Here is an 18,579-nt window from a genome sequence, read left to right on the forward strand (position 1 = left end):
GGTGTAAGGTATAAAACTTTGTTTTTCTTTTGGAGTGGAGACAACTCCTCCTTCTCCACCCTATGAACCATAGTGTGGGATTTTTCAATACTGTTTCTTATGTGTAAAAAACAAAAGAAAAGTTTTCTTTTTGTTTTTACTTACAAAACATAGAGAATATCTTTGTATACATACAGCGACTGGAAAGAAAGCTTATCTGAAGGGGTTGTGACTTATTTTCTTTTTTGTTTTTTGTAGCATTGGTGGTGGTGGTGATGGTGGTGGTGGTGGTGGTGGTGGTGGTGGTTCTGTGTGTTGGGGAAAGGGAGGGTTATATTTCTTGTAAGCGGTGTTTACCACAACCCAAACTTAAGTTCCCTTCTCAACTTGGGTCAAGATGCTCTTAGAGTGAAGACTCATACTGTAGCAACTCATAAAGGAGCGGTCCGTCTCGATACCGAATGCCTACTGCGGTGGGGGTGACATACTGCAGAATGTTAATAGTCCTTCTCAACCTCCTGTCTACAAAATGAGCATCCCAAGCTGGGTATCTCTTTCTTGGCATGTCAATCTTAATGAGGGGCCCTTCTGGGTGGTAAGGACGCCCCGACGGGGTCAAGGGCCCCATGGGTCTCACTTGGAAAACGGGCAAGCAAGTGTCAGCCGTGAGATCCTCCTGTTGTTCCGTTACGGCTCTGGTAGGCGTGACCTGGGTCCCCCGGTACCCAGGGGTCTGAGGCGCCATGGGCTCAACATCGGGGGGCAGAGGGATGCCCCAGAGCAGCTCGGCACAACAGGAGCTGGCAAAAATCTTAGCTCGCGGCCCCATGGGATGCAGCACACCATAATATAAGAGCATCAATGCGATCCCAGCCACAAAGCTAATAAAGACACAACACAGTGCTGGCACCGCATAGGAGTCAGTGGTCTCCGGGTTTCTGTAAAAATACCAAAGGAACGTCAAGGCAGCATTCTCGGTCAAGACTATCGTATAATATGCAAACATTCGATATCGAGTCCGCCCTTCCTTGACGTTAAACCAGCAGAAAATGTACACGATCCCTACCACCATGTTGAAGAGGATCTCCTCCCACTTGGACATACAGAAGTCTGTTCCGCCATGGATGATCCAGAAGGCCATGGCGCACCAGTGAACCACCACGAAGATCCCGAAGTAGAGCTGGAATATGGAAGCAAAGAGGGCAAAAGAGATAACTCTGGATGAGATGGTGAAGAGGCGCCAGAAGAGGTGGATGAGGGCCCCTCTGTAGCTCATACTCTTCTTGTCGTCCCTGGAGTCCCGCAGCAGCTTGTGATAGGAGGCTAGCACCCAAGCCAGGGACATCAGGGAAGTCACAGAGGAGACACCTGCCAGAAAGACACAAACCCACACAGTCAAAACCTTGGACATCCCACATGGGGCACAGTGGGGCTCTTGGCCGAGGAGATGCCCACACACACCGAAGTCTAAATGAGGAGGGAGAAAGAAACACATAATCAGGAACGGGCCACAGAGGCTATAGATGTTCCCTAAACTGACAACTTTTGAGATCAACTTTTAGTTTTAAGGCCCCAGTCCAGAATTTCTGGGGACTCACAACTCAAGAGTGAAGGCTGAGGCTGATGTGCCTTGCCCGGGAAGCCAAGAACTGGAGCCACCGTGGCAGTTCCTTGCATCTTGCTGTGGGTCAGGTGGCACGTGTTCTGTCTGAAGGGATCACGAGCTTGTGGGGGATCCTTGTTGCACACTGACATGTGGCCAGGGTTGGTGTCCCTGTCACCAGCAGCCTGTGCTCTTAGAGGAGCCGTAGAAGGGATCACTGATAGTGAAGACTGACAGCTTGCTCATTGCCCCAAGTTGCACAACTATTCTCCTCTGGGAAGACACTGGCATCTCTCCCACCTTTTCATCAGCTCACCCAATGCATCTTAACTGAAGCTTTGCATTTAGCTTCTCCATCCGCTGCCTAAGGCCACCTTGACCAAGAGCCCTGGGATCTTCTGTCTGTTTGGGTGGCTGCCTTTCTCATTCACTCCTTTCTCTCTCCTTCTCACTCAGTCTTTGCTGCTTTCCCCACCCCAGCATGGCTCCAAGTTCTCCAAAGCCTTGACTTGGAGGCCCATGCTTCTCTGGTACCTGTCGTGACTCAGGAGTGTTGCTCATGCTTTGGAAATGCCTTTTCCACTCAGCACCGCTGTTCATCATTCCCCTGCATTTCAGTGATACTTCAATCATTATGGAGAAGTTTTATTAATAATGCTGCCTATTTGGTATGTGTAACTGAATCAAACTGAACACAACAAATAGTTACTGGAGTCTCTGACCCATGCACAAGCAACCAGCTATTAGTCAGGTATTACCATGTGATCTCCTCTCAGGCGAGACTCCCCATCACCCCTAGTCTCTCACACGTGTTCTCCACTCCAACCATCTGGAGTCTCCATTTTTCCTTTCTCCTCAAATTTCAGAACTAAATGCAATTAAATTTGGTTGAGGTCTTGAATACTGTCTCATCAAGTGACTCATTAAACTGCCCCAGCCCTGTAGTCTTTGAATTGTCTTTCCCTGGGCCCTGCTCACCGCCCCACTCCCCTCCAAGCCCCAGTGAAGAGTCAAAGTCATTTTACACCCTCCCTGATCCACCTTCCTCACCCACCTCACGGAGCTTCCTTCCAACCTGAGAGACGCTCAGGTTCACAGCTTGCAGAACAATATAGTGCGATAACAAAAACCATTATGTTGGCGTGAACCTAGAAAAAACCCCCAGACTGTCAACTGTTGCAAGGAGTATGTGTTGCTTTCATAATAATAGCAACCAAGATTGAAAACAAACAGGGGAGAAACCATAGCAATTTTGAAAGCCAATCTTGAAAACACCTAACAGTTTCCTCTCACCTTTCTGGAAAGTTCTGAATATGATACTCTGTGTGTCTTGCTCTGCCCTTTGTATGCATAGGGCATTCCCACCGGCATCTGCTAAGACCATGTGTGCTCCACAGCCACGTCACAGTGGTCATGCTAACGTTTTAGAGCCTCTTGTGTTTGTGCTGTCTGGTGCACTGGGCAGGGAGGAGAATGGGTGCTTTGGGAGTCACATGATTTAGGCTGTAGGTTTCTGGAGGGCAGGGAATACGCAATCATCTCAGCAGTCTGTGCCAGGCTTATTATCAATACTGGAGCATCATCAGAAAGTTCCTTTTAAACATCTTTGTGACATCAAACCCTCTCCTGGTAAACTCATTTCTTGCTGTTAATAATCTTGGTGGTACAGCTGACCTTTAATAATCAGATGGGAGTTCTACATAAACTGAATGGGAAGAAGCCTTGATTTTTTTTTTTGTTCCTTCTAATAAATCAGAATGTATTACTCCCCCAGTTCAAAAGAAAAACATGAGTGCCAAGCTGGAGAAATAAGAAAAAGCAGCTTATCTTTTGCCGGAGCGTGGTCTCATTCAGTCTTACTCTGGGTGTGCTTTTGAACAGACGTGGGGTTCAGAAGTAGGACAGCCCCTCAGCCTTCACCATGCTGATCTCGATATTCTGTGTGTTGTGACATTAGCCCGTCCATGCCAAATATGAATAAACAGGAATTCAAATGTCCATCAATCTCACATAGCAAAGCCAAATACAATTGTTCCCCATTATTCTATCTTCTGGATTACCTCTGCCATTTCCTGATCTGTCCCTGTGGCTTTGAGGTCTGGGTTCTGTTCCTGCTCCACCCATCATGAAGTATTACAGAAACTGCTTCCCTCTGAGCTGACCCACACACTGCCTTGGATCTTGGTCAATTATAAGGAGGACTTGGGACACAGTCACATGGGAGACACATCTGAGCACTTGGCTCTGGGGCTGCTTGTCAGCTGATGCCCAACCCCAGTCTTAACTCTCTGCCTTATCTGTCCCAATTTGGTATATTGTATATCACCAAACAGAGTATCCACAGGGAGATTCATGGACTATCCACTTCAACCCACTCATTCGACAGGATGCAGAAGTACAGGCATGTGGGTGCCTTGCCCATGATTACCCAACTACTGACAGTAATGTTAGGCCCACAGCACAGCTGTCTGCCTGCCTTTTCATATTGGTCCCAACACTCCATTTTTTCTGCATCCTATCCCTTTGTCAGCTCGACCCTCCACCAGGTAGTGCCTTTACTGAGGTCATAAAGGCCATCAACCTTCTCTAATAGCAGGTGTCTGTTCTAACACCAAGCTGTTTGTCCTTCAGGGCCTTGAATGCCAGGCCACATCCTTAGCATTGTGCAAATGCTCTGAGTTAAAGGGAAAAGGGAAGGTGGGAACTTCTGACATTTGGCTCATGTGCAGGGTGCCCAGGGCGGAGGTCCTGCCCAAGACCAAAAAGAGTGCATTTGTCTGGGACCTCTCTTCTCTTCAGAGCCTGAGCATGGCAAGCAGGGACAGGAAGAAACATGAGTGGGGTCATCATTCCATGACAAGCCTGCCCTACTCTCTCTGCCAGCAGCATTAGCAAAGATGATCCTTTGAAAGAAGGAATGTCTGGGTGTGGCTACCTTATAATTCACCACATTCACCAAAGAACTCCCTGTTCTGTGTAAAGCTCCAGACACATTTTTTGGGTCCAGAGTTAGTAGGCTGAGTACATCCTGAGTGGAGCCCAGAAAACACAGGCCCATTTTAGGAAGCCATTTGGGACTTGAGTTTCTCACTAGATGCTCAACACAGAGAAACACTTGTCCTCTGAGGGCTCAGAAACCAATGGTAGAAGCCATTAGATATACTTGTTATCAACTCACCTCCAAGAAACTTGTCTGGACCCCATCTGTGACATTGGCACCTTTGTTACGCTTGGTCAAGGGATTAAATGTCTCATGACTTGCCACCTTTGCATCATTTCACTGGACAAAGCCTGTGGCCTCACAAACCCACAGGACTCTAACGGCATCTCTTCCTTGAAGGACTGTCAGCAGAAGGTGCTTCAGGGAAGCCAGTTCATTCTGGGGGCTCAACTGGGGTGGGGGAGGGAGAGAGCACCAGACAGATGTGTTCCTTAACAGTGTACCTGACTGTCCCAGAGAACATAGCATGATTCACTGAGCATGTACATGCATTATCTTATTTGGAAGAACCTTGTGATGTAGGTACTTCTTGTAGGCTGAACTGTGTCATCCTTCCCACAAAAAAAAATTCACATGTCAAAGCCCTAATCCCCAGCACCTCAGAACGTTACTGCATTTGGAGACAGGGTCTTTAAAGAGGTAGTTAAGTTAAATGATATCATGAGAGGTGCCCCTAATCCAATCCGACTTGTGTTCTTATAAGAAAAGGGGACTTGGACACACAGAAACACCAGGGGATGTGCTCACACATAGGAAAGGCCATGTGAGGACACGGGGAGAAGGTGGCCATCTGCAAGCCAAGAAAGGAGGCCTCCAGAGAAACCAAGACTGTCTCCACTTTGGTCTTAGACTTCCAGCCTCTAGAACAGGGAAGAAATAAAGGTCTGTTGTTTTAGCCACCCAGCCTGTGGTATTTTATTACAGCAGCCCTAGAAAACTAATACAGTGCTCTAATTCCATTTTTTAGATGAAGAAACTTAAGATTTTTTTTAATGTTTATTTTATTTTTGAGAGAGAGGGAGAGAGACAGAGTGTGAGTGGAGGAGGGGCAGAGAGAGAAGGAGGCACAGGATCCTAAGCAAGCTCCAGGCTCTGAGCTGCCAACACAGACCCTGACTCAGAGCTCAAACTCACAAACCATGAGATCATGACCTGAGCTGAAGTTGGTGCTCAACCAACTGAGCCACCCAGGTGCCCCAAGACATTTTTCAAAATACATACATCTATCAAGAAGTAGAGTCAGGATTCAAACTCAGAGTCTGACTCCAGTGGCCCTGAAAGTAACCACTGTACTAACGGGCCCTCCAGACATGGCCTCAGAAGGGGGCTGGGTGAGGTGACAGGAGAGAAAGTCTAGGTTCTCTGGGTACAAAGGATTTGAATCTTTTGCTGAGTGGACAAGAAGTTAATAGCCATGGGTATCTGAGAGAGGCCCTTGATTTTGGAGCTAAAACCCAAATTTGCATTCTAGTCTACCTTCCTCAGGAGAGTAACATTCAAACCACAAGTAAAGAGGTGATTCTGGTGAGATGGCTTTCCCTCTGTCAAGTGATTAATCTTCAAAGGCCTACAGTGTATTCCTTTGCAGAGGGAAGAGGTGCAAGATTTTCCCTCACTGCTGTGGCTCACTAGAAGATTTCTGTCTCACCTGAGGTCAATCCAAAAGTCAATGCATTATCTTGGCCAGGACCCAAGCCCACAGGAATCAGCCTTGGAAGGGGCCCTGTGGCCCCCGGTGAAATTCTCAGACAGGCTGGGGAGCTTTATGATTTGCTTCCACTATGGCCTGATCCGTTTCTACATTCCAAAGATCAGACTGGAAATTGTTAAACACCTCACGTTTGGCTGTGACAAGTTCTGGGCAGTGACCTTCACAGCTAGCTCACTTTTAGTGGTGCAGACCAGGAGGCGGGGCTTGCGGTTGGCCCACTGAGCTGCCTGGAGTCCAGCTGTATCAGCTAGGAAGTCACTAAGCTGGAGCCTCCTAGGAAGCCACTCCCTCTGAGAAAAGCTTGGGAGAGGGGCCTTCAGGTTCTGATCACTGGACCCAGGGTTTAAGATTTCCAGAAATGGAATGGCCACACCTTATGACCAACAGAACAGAGAATGAAAGGCTGCAATCTGCAGTGGGACACCCCTTACCAGTTGCAACCAATCTGCAGTTGACTAGCCCTAGTCATCAGGGAAGGCCCAATTTGGTGGCATCAATGCAATATCCAAGGGTCACTGTCAGTTGAACGGTTGCCAGTTGGGGAACAAAACAAAAGCTGTGAGTATGGATATCCCATCGTGTGAAAAGCATAGTGATATGGTGTTTGGGGAAGGATGGGATTCTAAAATCAGAGGGCAAGCAGCAGATGAAGTGGCTGAATCAGGAGGAAAGATGCAATGCAGTGGAAGGGATCAGGGCTGTGGGAGGGCCCAGCCACCAGGGTGAGGTAGAGAAGCTGAGATATGACAAACTGAAGCAGGGCCATGATCAGGGCAGGGCTGCACCAAGGGGCCAGCAAGTGGGAGCCCCAATACATAAGCAGAAAGGAAACTGGAAGGAGAAACCAGAACACTACAGTATCTCACAGGGAGAACATAGCATGTGGGTTTGAGGAGTCCTTTGAGAACCCCCAGGGGTATCTAGAGATGGCCACAAGACTTTCTGAGCAAGAACGGAGGGGGTAACAGCAGGATTTGGTTTTGCCGGGTAGGACGTGCACACCCAGGACTTCAGCACCTGCCGTCTTCAACCTTTCTGCCACAGTGCTCCGTTCCACCACTAAATCACATGGTGGAGAAACACTCAGAAGAGGGATGGAAAGGGCGCTAAGCACAGGATAGAGCAGGGGTAGGAAGAGTCGGCCCTGCCGCTCCCAGCTCCCTCTCTCCTGGCTCCTTCCCATCAGCATATAACCACAGTCAAGTTCCTCTTATCTTACAAACATTAGCTCTCAAGACCCTGCATTTTCTGCCAATGAGATCCCACCTCTCTTTGTCTCTTCTCCAAACTTCTTGAGGGTACTCTCCTTGCTCCCTTGACTCCTGACCTCCAATCTCAATGGAGAGCTCTCTTGGAAGTCACCAACCAATTCCTCTATGCAGACGACTAATCTCTTCTCCTGCCTCTGTGTGACATTTGGCATTTGGAGCCCCTCTGTCCTTCATGCTGGGCCATTAGCTATTCCCCTAGTTATGGTATCCTTTCTTTGCTGGGCTATTACTCCCATTTTACAGGTGAGGAAACTGAGTTTGAAGTTAAGAGACTTCAATGTGGCTGCAGCCATGTTCTGACATTACATACTCACCTAATTTGCATGGTATTGTACCCCTAGAGGTTCCCCAAACCAAGAAACATGCTCAACTGGCTATTTGTCTACCTGCACATCAAGGTCAATATTAACCTCTTTCAACCTTCCCCTCTTCCCTGAAGTTAATGTTTGGGGAAAGTCAACCATCTGCTCCTCAATTCCCCCTGTGCATTTTCTCCACACCGAGTTCCTTTTAGATGGGCAATACTTCACTTTCCACCCATCCAACCTCCCTCTATCTTCCTACATTTTTAAAAAGCTTCGTTTCTTCTTGGAAATGCTCCCAGGAAAAAGATGGAACAGCTGTGTGCAAGGTTGTCTAAACATTCCTGCCTGTCTCCTGTCTCACCTCCACCCAGGAGGCACAGCAAGGAAGCATGGGTACGAAGTTACTTTCCTATGCGGGCAACCACTAGGGGAAGGAAATAAGCCTCACAGATGCCTCCTGTGAGCCAGGCTCAAAGACGTTGAATAACCTAGCCAAAGTTACACAGGTGGGAAGCAAGAGTGCTAACAATGATTCCTGGGATTATCTCACTCCTCAGGCATGATCAGCGTGTTCAAGCCAGCGAATCCTGGCCCATGACATCCAATTGTTAAATTTGCAAGGATTTTGCAGGCTGGCTGATGTCATGTTGGAGGCTTGAAATAGGCATGGTGGGAATATTTACACCACAGAAACTGGCAACTGCTACAGACCAGGGTTCCCCCAATTCTGCTAAGAGCTGGTTGTTAAGCATTTACCAGCATATCACTTGGCAGGACCTATTATCCTTCTTGAAGAATTCAGTGGGCCTCATTGCATATTAGATGAGCCCCATAAGGCTGTCCTCTTTATTCCAACACCGCACTTCTAGGCAAACCAGATGCGCTACTGACGATCAGTCAGAATTATACTTAGTAGACTTGATGTGAAAGCAACAAAGGAACCAATCTCCTTTTTAAAGTTTCACTAAAAATACATCCATGGTAAATAATTGAAGATCTGACCATTTTCTTCCCATTTCCATCACTTGCAAGCATTGACACCCTCATTTTCATCACATTTCTGTGTTTGGAGAGGGTGTGATTCCTACATGAGTTTACCACATGGGGTGACCTTAAGACACCCTTGATATTTCCAGACTGATCCTTAAGAAGGGTCAAAATAGAAGATGGCATCCACCATCTGTGGATGTAACCCTCAGGACTGACAGATGTTTGTGGCTGAGTTAATGTGGAAAAACCCAAGGGCAATCAAAGTAGCCTGATACAAACATAGGAAGGAAAGACTGGAAGGTGTCAGGAAAACCGACATCTATACAAAGATGTACATCTATACATCTATACAAAGACCATACTATACCTTGGCTGAAGAAAAAGCTCTTTAACATCAGAGGGATGGGACAAGGAGGACAGAATCAAATTTGGCCACTACAGATGTGATCTCTATTGTAGAACATCGTTTTACCATGGTTTATAGGAAATACCTCTTTATTGCCTTTGTATCCAGGCTGATCGGTATCTGCTAATCTCTAATAAAGATTTCAATAATGACGATCACTTCCCTTTACTGAACAGCTACCTTGGCCCAGACTCTGTGCTAAGCCTGTGACAGAATTAACTCAACTATTCTTTCCTACAAATATATCTGAAGCAGGGGACTGATTTGAAGATGGGGGAGACTAAGGCTCACAGGCTAAGGAACTTTTCCATATCAGGTAGTTAAGAAATCATGGAACTGGGATTTCAATGCAGACCTGCCTAACTCCAAAACTCAGACTCTTATATATATATATATATATATATTTACTTATTTTTGAAAGGGGGGAGGGGCAGAGAGAGAGGGAAACAGAGAATCCCAAGCAGGCTCCAGGTACCATGCTGTGAGTGCAGAGTCTGACATGGGTTCCAACTCACGAACAGTGAGATCATGACCTGAGCCAAAATTGGACACTTAACTGACTGAGCCACCCAGATTCCTTTTTTAATATTTATTTTTTTTTTCAACGTTTATTTATTTTTGGGACAGAGAGAGACAGAGCATGAACAGGGGAGGGGCAGAGAGAGAGGGAGACACAGAACCGGAAACAGGCTCCAGGCTCCGAGGCATCAGCCCAGAGCCTGACGCGGGGCTCGAACTCACGGACCGCGAGATCGTGACCTGGCTGAAGTCGGACACTTAACCGACTGCGCCACCCAGGCGCCCCTCCAGATTCCTTTTTTAAACACCCAGATAGGTATGTCTCCTCATCCATACCCACAGATTAATGAACAAGTGTTCAGATTTATACATCAATTTCTTATCAGTTTGGTTACTGTGTGGCAGCTCTCTGATCATCTCTATGAGCACAAAGTCAAGTTTGTGGGCTTGCCAAACTGAGGACTCACCCCTGGAAGGCCTTGTCTGAGTGTCCCAGTATGTGCAGAAGCAGTGACATCTCTATTCTATGTTGGCATGGCCTCCAAACTCATTTCCTTGTACCTGCTCTCGTCCCAGAAATCTCTTCATTATGCAGCCAAAGTGACTAAGCTAAAGTATGCCCCTCTGCATGGCCCTCCAGGCACGATAGGCAGTCATGGTGCCTGATTTTCAGCACCTTTCCCATGGGAGGATATGCATTCTTGCCCTGCTCAGCTCCGGTTCCCGCCTGTGGCTGCTCTGACCAGGGAAACATGAGCAGAAGTATGGGTGTCACTTCCAGGTAGGAAGCCAGGCTCTCCCATGCTCCAAAAATAGGCTGCTCCACCCACAACCTGTGATAGACGTACTGCAACAAGCAGGAAATGAATCAACATTTTAAGCCACCGGAATTGTTGGGGTATCCTCCACCGCAGCATGGCTAGCCTATCTGGACTGACACGCCATCTTGTTTGGTGTTAATGCCATGGTAGGTCCTTTAAAAGACCTTCAGGGCCCTACATGATACGGCCTGGGAGTTACAAGTGCAACCTGTCAGTTCTCTTCTGTGCCCTTCAGTAATTCCCTTCTCCAGTGGGTGCAAATCTAAGTTCCTTTCACGGCATCAGGCCTTCATGCAAGGCCCTACTTGAGACAGCTACTTGTTCTCCCTAGGGGGTCACCTCCCACAGCTCCTCACACTCCCTTGGCCCCAGATGTGCTCCTGGCATACCCCCAACTCAGGGCGCACACACTTGCTCTTCCTCTGCCTGAAATGCCATTCCCGCAGATATCCAAGTGCCTCATGGAGCCCTTGACTCAAAGATCAGCTTCTCAGCGGGGCCATCCTTGACCACCACACTGGAAACTGCAGCTCCCCCCACCACACTGCCCCGCCAGTGCCTCCTTCCATGCTTTATTTTCTACCTTAGCATTTCCCCCACCACCTTGATAGACTTTATCTCTTACTCTTACTTCCTCTTTTTTATGTGTATTTATTTTTGAGAGAGAGCACAAGTAGGACAGGGGCAGAGAGAGAGGGAGGTGGAGGGTCCAGAACTGGCTCAGAGCTGACAGCAGTGAGCCCCATGTGGGGCTCGAACTCACAAACTGAGAGATCACCCCCTGGGCCAAAATCAGATGCTCAACCAGCTGAACCACCTAGGTGCCTCCCCTCCCTGTTTTGCCCATATGTTCCAAGGGCAGGGCAGCTATTTTGTCTACTGCTTCTGAAACTATGTGCAAAATTGTGTGGGTATTTTTCTCATAAAACAGCCCACAGTATCCTCTGATTTCTAAGAGGGCCCATAGGGAAAGGGGCTTCTCACCCCACCAGCCATCACAAGTGCCCACCTCTAGCCCTAGATGTGGGAAAGGAAAATTCCCTGGGAGCCAACATGTATCCCTTCATCCTTCAGGAAGAAATCCTTGAGGGGAGAAAAGACTGATGAAAAGGAAACGAACATCTATTGAACGTTTCCCATGTATTAGGCATTATGCCACATACTTTGCATGTGGTACTTCATTTAACCCTGACAATACTCTCGTGAAATGTCTACTGGTGCTCCATTTTACCGACGAGGCCACCAAGGCTCAGAGACGTAAAAGGATTTGCCTGAGATTCCTGCATTAAGCATGTCCTTTTATTCTCATGCTTCAATGTCTGGGGCCCTGCTGACTCCTGTGCATAGCAAACAACTGGTGCCCTTCCATGTAAACCAACCAATCCAGAGGGGGCCGCATTCAGCCCATAATCATCCATTTAACAGCAGAGCAAAGTCTGCAACGGGGGTGATTTTGCCCCCACCCCCAACCAGGGATACGTGGCAATGTCACAACTCTGGGTATGAGTGCTACCAGCATTTAGTGGGCAGGGGTCAGGGGTGCTACTAAAGATTCTACAATGCATAGGACGGCCCCCCAACACACCATGAAGACTTGCTGGGCCCCAGATATAGTACTGCTGAGGCTGAGAAGCCCTGTGATAGGGTATTTCCTATTTCCTCAATATTCTCAGTAAGTCAAAAACCAAACTGTGAACCTGGGTGTGTCTAGTAGCTGGAGATTGAAACTTTCTAGACTAGAAGTGACTATCCTGGAAGAGGTCCATGGGATACAGACACAATGACATCGGGAGAGGCCATGAGAACAGCATCAGTCTGATATCTGTGTGATGAGTCTCTTCTGAGCAGCACACCATGAGCTCATAGCCACTCTGGGAACATGGTGGACATAGCAAGGTAGCAGCATGCCCCTCAAGGAGCTTCAAGGTCAAGCACTGATATTTAAAGGACACAGCAGAAGGAAAGCTAGAGCCAGCCCTCTGCTTGTCTCTTCTCTCTAAGATGCTCTCAGCGCTATCAAAACACTATCTTCACAGCCAGCTGGAGAAAGACAAACTTTAGAGATTCTAGAACAAATGTCAGCCACTCAGCTGGTGTGGCGCAGGACTCACAGATGCCTGGATGCTGGCTGGCCTGGAGCACACAGTGAAGAAGGCCATCTGTCGTCACTAGAAAGTTCCAGTAAGTCCCTTCTCATTGAAGAGAAAATGGCCAACGAGGCTCATTCCCCTGATGCTCCCAGAATGAGTGCATTTTAACCCAGGTTGTGAGATGCCCTGGAAAGGACATGAGCACTGGTACAAACAGATCTGGGCTTAGCATATTGTTTGTGAACCATGGGTAAAAATGTGGATTTGGAGTATTCGATAAGTTATGAATATAAAACATATAGGCACATCTTTGATATGTGTGCATACTATACTCTATATTCATGTATCTATAAATAGAAAAAAACATACATATATATAGTGTATATGCACATATTGAATATGCATATTGAATATTGCATATTCTGTAGTATCAAAGATGTGCCTACATGGTAGTCCTGTCAACAATGCTGAACCTCAGGGCTCAGAAGGCATGGCAGTAAGGCCTACTTCCTGGAGCTGCTGTTCATCTGACATAGCCTGACAAATGGAAAAGTGCTTTGGGAATTGTAAAATGCCTCACATACATTAGCTCTTATTAAGTTTGTTTTTGTTTTTGTTTTTGTTTGAGAGAGAGAGAGAGGGCACGCGCTTGAGTGGGGGAGAGGGGAAGAGGAGAGAGGCAGAGAGAATCCCAAGCAGACTCCAAGCTCAGCACAGAGCCCGACACAGCCTGATCCAACCACCCCAGGATCGTGACCTGAGCTGAAGTCGGACGCTTAACTGACTGAGCCACCCAGCAGCCCCTAAGCTGATAACATCTTTTTAAAAGGTGGAGAATCGGGGTGGATCCTATCTCCCATGGCGTGGGATAAGATAGCTGTCAAAACCCTGGAAATTCTGTCAGCCAAAATGGTCTTGGGTTCCTTTACCTGAGGCCACTGAGGCCCTGAAGATGACAGGCCTTGATTAACTGGACAGAGCTGTGACAGAAGCTCAGGAGGGGTAAGGGGCTCCTTACCAGGTGGCTCTCAGATACTCTTTAGTTCCATGACAGCTCAGGTGGGCAGTTTTGCAGAGGGACGCAGGACTGCTGAGCAGGCGAGGTGGGTGTGTGCCTGTGCAGGGCTGACTCGGGAGTGGTCCTGGCCCCTTAGCTCAAATTCTCTGTGGTCAGTGGTCCTGGATGAGAAAAACCTTCCAGGTAAAATGATGTGGTCCAATCGGAGCCTTAGGTGCTGAGGATGGCAGCAATGTGTGCCTTCCACGGTAGGCGGTAGAAATACTAGCCGCCATTGTCAGAGTGCTTCTTCTGTGCCAAGAACAGATGAATTTCACTTCCTCCTGACAAAACCCCCCTGGGGCAGGAGCTATGAGTTGTGCTTTACAGATGAGAACCCCGAGGCTCAAAGAGGTAAAGGCCTTGTTGGAAAGGATGTATGGTTCCTATGTGCAGAGCAGGTGTGTGATGCCAGGCCTATGAGGTCCACACCAGGAGCTTTCTACAGTGCAAAACAGGAGCAGCACCTTGTCTTGCAAGCGACCTGGTCAGGAGACCACCATGTGGACCATCAGAAGAGGACTCAACGTGCCAGGCTGTCACTGGTGAAGGGTGAAGTGTAAAGGAAATGACGGGGCCCCCATGTTGTCACAGGTGGGCAGATTTTCCAACCGGTAGGCTCCTCAACTCCAGGGTCTGGCGGCCTGGGATGCATGATGTCTGAATGCACAAGAAGGCCTAGAATTAAAAGAGGACTCAGCTCTCCTCTGCTCAGCTTTAGACCCATCTTTATCTCAGGTTGGCCTTAGAGTGAATGCCACAGCCTAGAACTCCTCCTGATATCCTGACTCGCACCTCCAACTGGGTCCAGTTGGGGGTAAATCTTACAGATGAAAAAGTTGAGGCTCAGAGAGGGTGATTCGCTCATAACCACACAGTAAGTGGAACAGCTGATGGGGGTCACCCCCAGGGATTTCCTTCTCGGGGTCTCTGCCATCCTGCCCCCTCCCTGGTGGTGACAGATGTGTGACACGGAAGGGCACTGCTTGTGAAACTCATGAGCTTTCTTTCCTTGGAAATCTTAAGGGATACAAAAGATCTTCTGAAGATCACTTTACTGCTGTCTTTTCCTGGAGCCCCAAGTTCCCTCGAGGCCTAGAGTTCGTGATTGTCTCTAATGTGAATGTCAAGCTTAATTAAAGACTGCTACTGCCCTAGTTTCACTTTTCCCTTCCTTAGAGTCAAATGCTACCGGGGCTGAAAGGGTCTTTGGGAGTCCCTCCTGCCCTTACCCACAGTAGCACTAGCCAGGTCCAGAGAAGATGACGTTGCAGGGATTTGCCTGGGATCCCTCATATTCTCCCAATCAGACACACCACCTAAGGTGAGCCTTTTCCCTATGCAGGGAAGCCGGGGGAAGAACTTACAGGGGGGAAGCTCTAAGAGAGGTGTAGTGTCTTTGTGGGGCAATGGACATGTTCTCAGATGAATCGGAGTGGTGGTGACAACTCTGTGAATATACTAAAGTCAGTGAATTGTACACTTCAAGTGGGTGAATTGTATGCTATGTAAACTGTATGTCAGTAAAGCTATTTAAATATTTTTTCCTTTGTTTGTTTGCTTTTTTATTTATTTATTTATTTATTTATTTATTTATTTATTTATTTATTTGAGAAAGAGAGAAAGTACACACAGGAGGGGCAGAGAGAGAGGTGGGGTGGGGGCAGAGAGAGAATCCCAAGCTGGCTCTGCACTGTTAGCTCAGAGCCTGACACGGGGCTTGAACTCACAAACTGTGAGGTCATGACCTGAGCCAAGATCAAGAGTCAGATGCTTAAGCAACTGGGCCACCCAGGTGCCCCTATTTAGGCATTTTCTAATAAAGAATAAGGAGAAGTTCTGCTGGCAAGACCTCTGGGCAAGGGTAAGATACAGAAGCAGCCAAGAGACCTATCTCGGCCGAACACTGGAGGCACCCTCTTAGCTCAAGCCCTTTTGCCCTTGGCTGTTTCCTCTTCCTGGCACACTTGCCTCCAAAGCCTGTGGGGCTGGATCCCTCCTATCCTCACATTTTTGCTCTGGAGTCACCTTCTCCAGGGAACCTTCCCCAGCCGCCTCAATGAAAACTGCCCACGGCTCTGCTCCCCTCCCATCTCTCTGTGACATCTTCTCCCTTAGTGCCTATCATTTTCTAATATAGAAAATAAAATACTTGTTTTGTTCGCTGTTTGCCTCTCTCTACCAGCAGTGTAAGCTTTGTGAGGGCAGGGCTTTCAATCTCTTTTGTTTATGGCTATATCGGTCCCTAGGTCCTAGAACCGTGCTTGGCACATTGTAGGTGTTTAATAGTTATTGATTAAATGAATAAATGGCCCAATTATAGTTACAGCTCAGGCTTCTGAATCTGCATCCCTTAGAGCCTTCCCCTCTGAGATTGTACTGGTCAGCCAGTGAGCGCTGAAGAAGCCTACCTTGAGTCCTTCCGCGTTTCAGCATTTCCAGATGGCCAATTGCAATTTCATTTGTGGCAACTCTAATGAAATCAATTTAGTTTGCCTTTCTCATATATTTTTCTGCTGCTTTAAGAAGTCTCTTTTGTATGCATGTACTACATTTTCTTTTGCACTTAAAAATTTGAATTTAAGAGGCTGGATTTCACATATAGTGTTCCTACTACAATTAAAAAAGAGGGCGGGGGGAGAAAAGAACTCTGCCTCTGTCCTTCTCTTGCCAGTTGTTAGGGGCAATCTCAGCCAGGGCCTCAGAACTGTAGTCAGATTCAAGGTGGATTGTGCACTGAAAGGGTTTAGGTCTCTGCTTAAAATGCTTGCAAATTCTGTTTGAGAGAGTAAGGTTTTAATGTGCTGTTTAACAAGGAGCCATTGGTCACTGAAGCAGGACCGTGCTCTGGAGTTGGCTGGTCAGGGAACCCTGTGCGCAGACACCAAGTAGATGTTGCATAGGAGAGAAGGAGGGTGTCTCCTCAAAAGCAGCACAGGATACAGCTGCAGAGAGGCCACTGTGGGGAAACTGGGAGAGGCTGAGTTCGTGTTCTGGCCGGAAAAGGCAGTCATACCTGTGTGCCTCTCTTCATATCAGTTATAGATAAAGATACAAGACAGCCAGGAGATGCGAGTCAACAGGGGATATTGTGCATCCTTTCCTTTCTTTATCTACTCCCTGCTAAGACACGGATGTGTGATAAGAGGCCTGGAAATTGCCATCAAAGGCTGGAAGACCTCTGTACCAACTTGGTCTGAAACCCTGGGACTATTCTCTTAGAGATGGGCAACTCCAGCTCAGCACATGAATGAGCTAGGGCAAAGGGCTCTATTCACTAGTAAGGGATGAGGGGCATGGAAGTTCCCTATGACTCTGGGAAAGGCAATTCATTATGTGATTTGTTTGATGCAGTGGGCTGGTTGTTTTAACAGCAAGTTTTACTTCTTGGTAATGAGAAAATGGAGTGTGAAATTCATAACTCTGGTGTCGATCCATCATCTTCAGGCCACACAACCAGATTGCCATCACTTTTTGGATTGCCGCTTCACCTAATTTTAACCAGAATCCTAAAAGATCAAGGAATTAACTTTTGTGTCCCAGACATAGAGAGTGACAGCTAATGTCCATATGAATAGGACTGGAAAGAGACCAGAATGCATTTTTTTCAAATAAGTAAAAAGAAACCTACCAGGAAGAGGGACATGGAAATTTCCCATTGTGGGAGGAGGTGAGAGGGCTGTTTAAGCCATCTGACAGCTAAGAAGCAGCCCTCTGGGCTTTCCCCTCACCTGAGAGCCCGAACCAGGTGGCTTGGTCCCTCACAAGGAAGGGAAAGCTGACCAGGGAGATTGATGCTGGAGAAGTTTCCTCCGGGATGCATTTCGTCCTCAGTCAGGAAAGGAGGAAGTGTTTGGGGAACTAGCAGCTGCAAAGGCACAGACAGTTTAGCTCAAAAGGAGCAGAGAAACGGGAATGAACACTTGCCTTTGTGAATCTCTGGGATGCGGTCAGGGCTCTTTCTAGAAAAAGAAATAAATGAGAAGCTAAAGTACAAGTCACTAGACGGGCTTTGATGTAAGAGGAGCCAGCAGGGAAGTTAAGAAAGAAGACTATTATGGAGGTTAACACCAAAGAGACAGAAAGAAAAGGCCCTAATTGGATCTTAGAACTCAGCATTTGTTTAAAACAAAACCAGTGTCTAAAGACAGGGTTTAGTATATATTTTCTCATACTTCCTTGTCTTAGTAAAGATGCTTGTTTTTATATAACTCTGGGCCGGGATATCATGGTTATTGATGGTTAGGTGCGGGGTGGGAAGAACTACCTGGTGAGGCTTGGTATTTGAACTACATCCTATAGATGCCATGCTACCATCTCAACCATAGGCCCAGTGTGGCAAGAAAAGGAGACTTTTTTGGGAGGCTTCCTTGCTGAGTGACCTCAGGCAGCTTACTTACCTCTCTGTGCTTCGGCTTTCCATATGTTAAACAAGGATGGTGGGTTAGATGGCCTAGTCAACCTCTTCAGTTCTAAAGATTCCATTGCTCTAAATCCCTTTGGAAACTGAAGTCGTGAGATTCAAGTCTTTTCACACCAGACATACCTTTATGTGTACCCTCTGCCAGCATTTGCCTGACCTCCACTCACAGGGGTCCTGGAACCCCTGCAAGGTTTTGCGTGGTGGATTGTCACCTGTGAGAACAAGTCAACTCTGCTTTGATCCTCTCTGAGAGAAGCCGTTGCCCTCAGGAGAAGCGCACCCCCTGTGTGTGCCCCCCGAGCAGGACTGTTCTGCGCTGTGCCAGCTAGCTCTGTTCTGTGGTCAGAGGTGGGCTCCACCTTCAAGTTCCAGCCCTAGCTTAAGCCCTTGTGGCTATCTTGAG

At 47.5% G+C, this 18,579-nt stretch overlaps 1 protein-coding gene across 1 annotated transcript in view; it reads right to left on the reverse strand.

The window, feature by feature from the left end:
- Positions 1–308: 308 nt before the first annotated feature.
- XKR6 (XK related 6) overlaps positions 309–18,579 on the reverse strand; it is a 327,322-nt gene continuing 309,051 nt past the window's right edge. Inside the window, exon 3 of the mRNA XM_047856993.1 lies at positions 309–1,347. Within this exon, the coding sequence (XP_047712949.1) occupies positions 383–1,347 (965 nt within the window). The 3' untranslated portion in view covers positions 309–382. The remainder of the gene's footprint in view (positions 1,348–18,579) is intronic.

The sequence above is a fragment of the Prionailurus viverrinus genome, chromosome B1 (assembly GCF_022837055.1).
Source record: "Prionailurus viverrinus isolate Anna chromosome B1, UM_Priviv_1.0, whole genome shotgun sequence".
In the NCBI taxonomy this organism is placed as follows: domain Eukaryota; kingdom Metazoa; phylum Chordata; class Mammalia; order Carnivora; family Felidae; genus Prionailurus; species Prionailurus viverrinus.